This window comes from Ochotona princeps, chromosome 10 (assembly GCF_030435755.1).
Source record: "Ochotona princeps isolate mOchPri1 chromosome 10, mOchPri1.hap1, whole genome shotgun sequence".
NCBI classification, from domain to species: Eukaryota; Metazoa; Chordata; class Mammalia; order Lagomorpha; family Ochotonidae; genus Ochotona; species Ochotona princeps.
Window position 1 is genome coordinate 2419201 of NC_080841.1, and position 10179 is coordinate 2429379.

The 10179-nt window shown below is 43.0% G+C and overlaps 1 protein-coding gene across 1 annotated transcript; it reads right to left on the reverse strand.

Moving 5' to 3' along the window:
• Positions 1-428: 428 nt before the first annotated feature.
• Positions 429-6031, reverse strand: PDC (phosducin). The gene is made up of 3 exons (XM_004578816.4): positions 5953-6031; positions 4535-4683; positions 429-953 (listed from the first exon to the last, which is right to left on the reverse strand). Exons 1-3 carry the CDS (start codon positions 6011-6013, stop codon positions 429-431), a joined length of 735 nt encoding a protein of 244 aa, XP_004578873.2. The 5' UTR covers positions 6014-6031.
• Positions 6032-10179: the final 4148 nt, after the last annotated feature.

Sequence of the window (10179 nt, forward strand, 5' to 3'; positions counted from 1 at the left end):
GGCCTTGACACTGTTTCTTTGAATACTTTGGAAAGAACAGACTTTAAAAAGAAATTTTATTTCCTCATGAGATTTTATTCTTACTATGGAAGCAAAATAAAGAATATAATTTTAAAAATATGCATAACAGTAATCTTGAAGAAAAAAGGAATAAAACAGCAACAGAGTTTGAAGAAGTTTTTTTTTAGGTATCACAGTATTATCCATGTTTACTAAGACAGACAGTGGTCACTGAAGACTAAATCTTTTGTAGTAAAACATTGTATAAGCTTGATAAACTAATACTAAGAAATGACAGTAGCACAACTTTAGTGTCACTATTTTTTTTTCTGGATTAGAGCAGCCATGGTGCTGCCTGGTGCTGCCTAAAGGGCTGTGTGTAGAGTATGCGGACGAGCACTCCTGTGGGAGGCACTGGCAGTGGGTCCTCACTCCATGTCTTCGTCCAGGTTTCTCTGCTCTAGGGCTTGTATCTCTCTCTCAGGGAGTAACCCATATTCATTGAGGAAAGACTCCACATCTCCAGCAAAAAACTCTTCCGCGAACTGCTCACCAATGTTAATAAAATTGCTTATCAGCTCCCCCCCTTTGTAGACAAGCAGTGTAGGGAGAACATCTGAGGAAAAGCGGTCCCCAGCGCCTGTGTTAGAAGCTTTTATTTTGCAAAATTTGACCATCGGGTACTCTGATGCAAGGCATGTCAAGCTGCTGTTTAGAGCGTCACAGCCTTTTATGCCTTCCTCATAAATGTGCACAACGATTGTGGTGTTCTTTTGCTCCTTTTCAATCGTTTCCAGGAACTGCTCCCCTGTTTGCAGCTCATACACAAACCCATATCTGGGCCCAAAGCTCAGCTTCTGGTGCAGGTCCTGCATGCACTGTCTACGGTATTTACGAAGGCAGTTTTCATCCTCCTTCTCTTGATGGATTAGTTCATATTCTTGAGTGCTCATCTGAGATGGATGAGAGAAACAACAGAAAGGTTCAGTCAGAAATGGGTCCTCCTGCACCCGCTGCCTCTGTTACAGTTCAGTCAGAAATGGGTCCTCCTGCACCCGCTGCCTCTGTTACAGTTCAGTCAGAAATGGGTCCTCCTGCACCCGCTGCCTCTGGTACAGTTCAGTCAGAAATGGGTCCTCCTGCACCCGCTGCCTCTGTTACAGTTCAGTCAGAAATGGGTCCTCCTGCACCCGCTGCCTCTGTTACAGTTCAGTCAGAAATGGGTCCTCCTGCACCCGCTGCCTCTGTTACAGTTCAGTCAGAAATGGGTCCTCCTGCACCCGCTGCCTCTGTTACAGTTCAGTCAGAAATGGGTCCTCCTGCACCCGCTGCCTCTGTTACAGTTCAGTCAGAAATGGGTCCCGCTGCACCCGCTGCCTCTGTTACAGTTCAGTCAGAAATGGGTCCCGCTGCACCCGCTGCCTCTGTTACAGTTCAGTCAGAAATGGGTCCCGCTGCACCTGCTGCCTCTGTTACAGTTCAGTCAGAAATGGGTCCCGCTGCACCCGCTGCCTCTGTTACAGTTCAGTCAGAAATGGGTCCCGCTGCACCTGCTGCCTCTGTTACAGTTCAGTCAGAAATGGGTCCCGCTGCACCTGCTGCCTCTGGTACAGTTCAGTCAGAAATGGGTCCTCCTGCACCTGCTGCCTCTGTTACAGTTCAGTCAGAAATGGGTCCTCCTGCACCTGCTGCCTCTGGTACAGTTCAGTCAGAAATGGGTCCTCCTGCACCTGCTGCCTCTGGTACAGTTCAGTCAGAAATGGGTCCTCCTGCACCTGCTGCCTCTGTTACAGTTCAGTCAGAAATGGGTCCTCCTGCACCTGCTGCCTCTGGTACAGTTCAGTCAGAAATGGGTCCTCCTGCACCTGCTGCCTCTGGTACAGTTCAGTCAGAAATGGGTCCTCCTGCACCTGCTGCCTCTGGTACAGTTCAGTCAGAAATGGGTCCTCCTGCACCTGCTGCCTCTGGTACAGTTCAGTCAGAAATGGGTCCTCCTGCACCTGCTGCCTCTGTTACAGTTCAGTCAGAAATGGGTCCTCCTGCACCCGCTGCCTCTGGTACAGTTCAGTCAGAAATGGGTCCTCCTGCACCCGCTGCCTCTGTTACAGTTCAGTCAGAAATGGGTCCTCCTGCACCTGCTGCCTCTGGTACAGTTCAGTCAGAAATGGGTCCTCCTGCACCTGCTGCCTCTGGTACAGTTCAGTCAGAAATGGGTCCTCCTGCACCTGCTGCCTCTGGTACAGTTCAGTCAGAAATGGGTCCTCCTGCACCTGCTGCCTCTGGTACAGTTCAGTCAGAAATGGGTCCTCCTGCACCCGCTGCCTCTGGTACAGTTCAGTCAGAAATGGGTCCTCCTGCACCCGCTGCCTCTGGTACAGTTCAGTCAGAAATGGGTCCTCCTGCACCTGCTGCCTCTGGTACAGTTCAGTCAGAAATGGGTCCTCCTGCACCTGCTGCCTCTGGTACAGTTCAGTCAGAAATGGGTCCTCCTGCACCTGCTGCCTCTGGTACAGTTCAGTCAGAAATGGGTCCTCCTGCACCTGCTGCCTCTGGTACAGTTCAGTCAGAAATGGGTCCTCCTGCACCTGCTGCCTCTGTTACAGTTCAGTCAGAAATGGGTCCTCCTGCACCTGCTGCCTCTGGTACAGTTCAGTCAGAAATGGGTCCTCCTGCACCTGCTGCCTCTGGTACAGTTCAGTCAGAAATGGGTCCTCCTGCACCTGCTGCCTCTGTTACAGATGGTCTCGTCACTTCCTTGTCTTGCTTCTGCTTTCTGTGTTTGTTTTCCTTATAGCCTCATTCTTGCATTTTTCCTGTTTTATTGTCATAGTTCCACTTTGTTTTAACCCTGAAAATTGTTGAAGTGTTTTATATAATTCTGAAACTGCTAGCCTAGTTCTGGTCATTTAACAAACAAAATCATACAAATGTTGATTTAAAAATGTGTCTAGGGCCCAGCGGTGTGGCCTAGCGGCTAAAGCCCTCGCCTTGAAAGCCCCGGGATCCCATATGGGCGCCGGTTCTAATCCTGGCAGCTCCACTTCCCATCCAGCTCCCTGCTTGTGGCCTGGGAAAGCAGTGGAGGACGGCCCAATGCATTGGGACACTGCACCCGCATGGGAGACCCGGAAGAGGTTCCTGGTTCCCGGCTTCGGATCGGCGTGCATCGGCCCGTTGCGGCTCACTTGGGGAGTGAATCATTGGATGGAAGATCTTCCTCTCTGTCTCTCCTCCTCTGTGTATATCTGGCTGTAATAAAATGAATAAATCTTAAAAAAAATGTGTCTGAACACTCGTATTTGAACCTGTTCCATCCACGTATTAAGGCATGCAAAGACTTAGGCATTCAGATTTTTTTTCAGACTCAATTTTAGTGTAAAAACCTTTGGTAATGATCATATGCATGTATGTTTGTATGGCATGAGTGTGTGACAGGTTTAAAAAAAGCTTCCACACTTATTTTCTCATATTGTCCCTTACAAACAAAATGTGGAGGTGTTGTTAACAACTCACTCATATGACATAGAAGCTTGTTGAGAGAACCAAAATTCTGTCTCTGCTTAGGCTCCACTAAGCTGAGTTTCTTCCACAATGAAAATCCCTGAGGTCTATTTATCATCATCATCATAGAAATCACCTAAATCATATATTCTAATAATAAAGGTTCAAAAATGAGCTGAAAGCTAAAGATGGGAAATAGCAAATACTGAAATGCCGCCACTCTAGTACTCAGAAAGTCTTCACTGACACACATAGATACAAATTATGTAACTGAAGTAGGTGATAGTTTTTAAAAAGTGCTTCTTTTAAAAAACACCTTTTGAAAAATCTAAAAGCATTGTGGGTTGTCCTTCCTGCCCTCTCCTTCCTGATTTTCTCCCAGCAAGTACCGTCCGTTTGGTGAGTGTCCTGTGTCTACACATTACATGCCATCCGTTGTACAAGCAGATTCTGTGGTCATTTTATTGCTCTGTAACATGAGAACATGTAATTTGAAATTTCTGATTGTTTTCTCATATGGTGAAATGGCCTCTAAAGTCAACTCACTTTTATGACTCGCTCTTTAAATAACATCATATTTATTACAGAATGCTCATAGATTGAAGATGGAAATATTAAAATCTATAATAACCAGGGATGGGAGTAGTGAATGGTAAATAAATTGTTGAATGTCTGGATAATAAAATGCACATGAAACTTTAAAATGATATTAAAGACTATGTACTGTAATAAAATATCTTATGTATTTTAAATAAAAGTTATAAAGTACTATGTGTTTCTGCTTTTGTAAGCCACCAGCTTCATGTGGGTTTCCCATGTTCAGGAACCCCAAGCACTGGAGACACCTGCTGCTGCTGTCTCGGGCCGTTAGCAGCCGCGTGAAGGGGCGTCTGCCCAAGGATTTGGTTCCTTTTCTGTCTTTGCCAGTATAACAAAGCTGCACTGTACTTTGTAATATCCTGAGTAGGTCTTGGGTGCAGTTCATACCAGAAAGTACATTTTAAATCACGTGTGATTGACTTTTCTTTCTTACCTTCCTGCCCAGTCTGTCTTTTGCATCCTTGTCATCTTTGTTGTGAGAAGACATTCGCCTGAGAATTTCCTTTTTGCTAGGAGGGATTGAGTCACTGTCTTCACTCTCTAATTTAAACTTTCTCCAGTCATTTATTACTCCTTTGGGTCCTGGAATGGAAGGTTAGAAAAAATGCTGCTTTTTTTTTTTTAATCTTTCAAAGGACCGTTTGCACAACTGAAATGTGTGTGCATTGCCATGGGAATAGACTTGTCATTTCCTGCGTCAGAAACCAACGTCTTGTTTGGGCAAGACATTTCCAGCTGCTCATAAAGATGTTCTACCACATGAATTTTGTTAGAGCTTTAGCAATGAATATTTCAGAAATATCTGCATTAATGCAAATATAGATTATGCACTTCAAGCTATTAAAATTAGAAGGTAAGGAGGCAACTCAGGTTTTAGAAAAGAATACGTTTCTTGCATAAGAGAGAGTAAGGCAAGCTTCGCCCTGTCCTGTTGATCAAGGAAGCTAGTAGGATTGACCCAAGACAGAAAGAAGGCCTGGGCTTCAATCAGCGGGGCTGAAATGGCTTTAAGAAAATCTTTAAACCATCCAGTCTCTTCTGAGAGTCTCAGAGTCTTCTATGAAACAGAAAGGAATAAATGAATTGAACAGTCTCTATGATTTATTTCTTTCATGCTCTATCTAGAAAGATTTTTCTAAGATGACCATTATACAGAGAGTATTCATTCTTCTCTTGTACTTAGATAAGTTTTTTCAAATTTCTGGCTAAATTTAAAGATTCTAGTCCATATTAAAAGAGATAAGAGATTACTAGGCAAATAAGATTAAATATTTTAAAAGTTTTAAAATTTGAGAGATAGATTTTTAGTTTTGAGCTCTCATAAATTGCACACAGATAGCCAGACAAAATTGAACAGATTAGGAAACCAGGCTCTTTAGAAAATGAATTGACGTCTTGGGTGTCTCTGAGGAATACGGAAATCCATCTGAGGCAAGAATGTTTTTTCATTCTCTTTACTTTATTCAGATTAAAAAATTAAAATTAAAGGCTATCTGTTTAACTCTGGCCTACTATTGTTTATAAAATATAAAGGAAGCTCATGGGGAGAGTAAAGTGGGTAAGGAAAGGGAAAAGTGGCTTGATCACAGTGCCCACAAGTAGGCCCTTGACGCTGGGAGAGCAAGAAATGATCAGCATTGGAGTTCCTTGCTGTTTGGCATCAAGCAAAACTGCGTTAGCCGTCAGCCTTTCAAATTGATTTACTTACTCAAAATATTTTTATCATTTTATCAGATCATATGAAAATTGTCTTATGAAAATAAATCATATGAATAGTGTCAAAAAAGAACAGTATATATTTTCAGATTTAATTTTGACTTAATAATAGTATTTTGTTCTAACTTTGCGGACCTGTATGTGTGGCTTGTCCTTCAAAATCTTCCTCCAAACTTTGGCTTTTGGATTCTTCCATTTTCGGAATCGGATTTGATTTAATCTACAGGATAAACAAGAAGTAATAAGAACAGATGAATCCCAGTAAACACACAGATATACATTTATACTTAATATCTGGTACATAAATACATATTCATAAATACATATAGTCTTCTGATGACAGGTACCATGGCAGGCTAAAAACCTTATTTCTAAGTGATTAAGTATTTAAATATTTTGTCTGCTTTATAATAATAGTACACAGATCTAACACTTGTATTACTGAAAGTAACAGAACCCAATGAGTTTTATTTTTTTTTATTTTCTACTTATACATTCATTTTTAAGAGATTTTTAAATTGTTATTGGAATGTCAGATTTGTAGAGAGAAGGGAAAACTGCAATGGCCAGAGCTGAGCTGATCCGAAACCAGGAGCCAGGAGCTTCTTTCTGGGACTCCCAGATGGGTGCAGGGTCCCAAGGCTTTGGGCCATCCTCAACTGCTTTCCCAAGCCACAAGCAGGGAGCTTGAAGGGAAGCAGAGCAGACGAAATACGAACCACTGACCGTATGGGATCCTGGCTCATGCAAGGAGAGGACTTTAGCCACTAGGCTACTGTGCCGGGCCTTTATGCATTCATTTTAAGACCATGTACATAACAAATGTTTGTTTACTGCTGGTTTTATTACTATGCATTACTGTATTTTGTGAAACTCTAGCCCTATTTTTATATAACAAGCAATATTTAGTGTGAAGAGTATTACTATGAATAGTTACTAGCTGCTAGGCATTGATTTAGTAATTCTGTGCATCAAAATTAATTTGCATACAGTTATGAGTAGTAGAGATAACTGTTAATGTCATTTTATGGCTTTAAGAAGCTGAAGGACAAAAAATTTACTCATCCATGATCACTCAGAGAGTAATAACATGTGACCTGAGTTTGTATAACCCTTAACCATTAAACTCTTAGCCAACTCTTAATGATTACATTACTACGAAGGTTAATATACTATAGTGACTCATTTTTTCTCAGGATGACTTGATAAATCCATCCTCCGAATCGACATTGAAGAATAATGGTCTAAGGTGCATGGCTGTTCAATGCCGAGTGCTGGCCTCTGTGTGCGCCTCAAGTTTTGACAGTGTTACCCTTCAAGCATCCGCCTTGTGGCTTGAACTCCTTCTTTGTTGGTGATTTATATGCACTCCCTTCAGAAAGTTCATGGAAAATCCATGTGAAAAAACTGTGTCTTTATCTCAACAAAATTATGCTCCATGGTCAACTCATACTGACTTGTTCTAACATGTCTGAAACTGATCTAGTTTGAAATACAAAGAAGGTAAAGCCATCCATTTGAGAAGAGGTTCTATTGAAGCAGCATGAATTCTTCTAAAATTGGTAACACTTGCTTGGAAGAATGGTAGAACCGTTCATGTTTACTAGAAGGTCATGATACCATTGTGCCCCCGCAGAATTCAGCAGTTGAGAGATCAGTACACTGTTTTAGGAGTGGATGCGATGGTGCTGAAGATGAAGGAACTGCTTGCTCTTGCTCCGACAGAAGAGGATTGGGGATTGACAGCACACATAGTAGCCAGTAACGACATCTCAGTTGGTTACACAATTCTCATTGAAAAGTTGAAATTGAGCAAACTTTCTTTGATGGGTACCAAAACTTTGGTTCCCAAAGTAGTGAGTGGCAGGCAAGAGCAGAGTTGTTAATGAACATTTTAAGCAAGTGTGGTCAAGATCCTGAAGAACTCCTTCATGTAATTCTGAGATAGAACATGGCGTTGCCAGTGTGAGCCTGAAGAAGAGGTGCAGTCAAAGCAATGGCTGTAAGGAGATGGATGTGATCACGGCAGCAAGTGCTTTTCAGTTTGTTAAAAATTAAAAACTTGTAGTGATGCTCAAGGCATCGTTTTCTTGTTGACTTTTGAGGGGGACAAAGAACAACAATTGTTTATTATCAGAAGCTTCTTCCAGATCATCCACACGAGTGCAGGGTTGCAAGGCATTGGACCATCATCCTCTGTTGCCTTCTCAGGCCACAAGCAGGGAGCTGGGTGGGAAGTGGAGCAGCTGGGACACACACTGGAACCCATATGGGATGCTGGTTCTTGGAGGTGGAGGATTAGCCAGTTGAGCCAATGTGCTGGCTCCAGTTAATGGAATTAATTCTAAATGACTGATAATGACCCTGGAAAGCCATTGTGAAACATAAAAATTTCCTTGCCTGATGTTGATTCTTAAGAAGCATATGAACTGATCAAGAACTGTTCATGATTTCTGTCTCTAGATGACTTGTAAAAGCAAGTGTAATAGGCAGTATGATCAGTTACATAGAAAAATCAAATTAAGAAATTCTCCTTACAGAACTTCTCTTTCATGTGTGGCAAACTTCAATGGCAATGTTACATGGTGAGCTTTGTGTAGATCCTTCTACAGCAAAGTGAGACATTATATTCATGGTCTTATAGTAACCATTTAAAATGATAATTTTTTGTACTTTAAAGAATGGTATTTAGTTTTCAAATTTAGTCAAGGTAACAATTTCATGACTTCAGAAATCTTTATGATACACTCATTTCCTTCAGCCTACTTGTTTCATACCAACATGGATAGGTAAAGAGTCATGAAACCAAGGATCAGAGATTATCTGCACCCCAACCTCACCCCCTTTCATACCAGTCCAGCATACCCACTTTCTCAGGCACCCAGAGGGTACCATGACGGACACACGGACACTGAGCTCGGCTTGGAGGTGCCATGGTGGACACATGGACACTGGGCTTGGCTTGGAGGTGCCATGGTGGACACACGGACACTGAGCTCGGCTTGGAGGTGCCATGGTGGACACTCGGACACTGAGCTTGGTTTGCAGATGCCATGGTGGACACATGGACACTGGGCTTGGCTTGGAGGTGCCATGGTGGACACACGGACACTGAGCTCGGCTTGGAGGTGCCATGGTGGACACTTGGACACTGGGCTCGGCTTGCAGATGCCATGGTGGACACTCGGACACCGAGCTCGGCTTGCAGATGCCATGGTGGACACTCGGACACTGAGCTCGGCTTGCAGATGCTCTGCTAACTTTCCCAAGTGACATACTGAACCCCACCTAAACCCCAACCCACTTAAATGCTTGATTAGAGAACCGTCCCTCATCCCACAAAGGTGTATACCAGACCTGGGGTCTGTATCTTTCCTATCCCCCGCCCCTTTCCTCCTGTATTGGTGTCTCCTTCTGGACTGATTGTATAAGGACAAATGTCCTCCTTTGTGAGGTTGCTTGCACTCAATGTCTGAATGTACAAACTATCCCATTTTTGCACTATGTCCCTGCTTCAAATTCTTACCTCACAAGTGGGTAGGAGTGTACAATAAAACAGCTGGAAAATATATTCCCTCAATAATATATCTGTTATTATCTAGCCCAAGTTTTATGTAACAGTCTTCTCAGTACATGGTGTATCTTTGAAAACGATGCATTTGCCACACACTCAAGATAAGTTCTGTAAGGGGCTGGAGAACAATGCAGTCTGTAGTTTCTGAATCTAGCTTGGTTGAGAACAGTCTCCTTGGTGCTGCCCACTGCTCTGTGCTCTGGTGCTGCCCACTGCTCTGTGCTCTGGTGCTGCCCACTGCTCTGTGCTCTGGACTCCTTGAACTTGCCTTTTCCTTCGTTTATAACGATTTGGAGGTTTTCTATCATGTAATTAAGAAAACTAGTGCTGTGTTTAAGCAACTCCTGTTTGCGTTTTGATTCTTCATGTTTTGCTTGTCTCTGACCCACATTCCTGGGATGACACAAAAGGTCCCACAGGAGTAGAGGTGAGACACAGAAGTAAGTTAGGTGGCTTCCTTAGCCAGCTCCTGGGTTCTAATATCTTGAGGAAAACGTGACATTTTGGAGGCACTAACTGCATTGGAAGCAAGGTTATTGCTCCACAAAAGTGATTCTAAAAAGCGTGATGTGCAGACGTAAGATTCAGTAAAGTGCAGGTATGTACAACCTCAGCCCAGCTGTGGTCGGGAACCCGCAGAGCCTTCCAGAAGGCATTCTGTAGCAATACTTGCCACATGGACAAGATTTTCAACTTTTAATAACTTTCATTTTTCCTTAAGAAATACAAGGTAAACATCTGGAAAGAAGGGTCAATAGAAGCCGTCCATTTTATTGTGTAGCCCCACT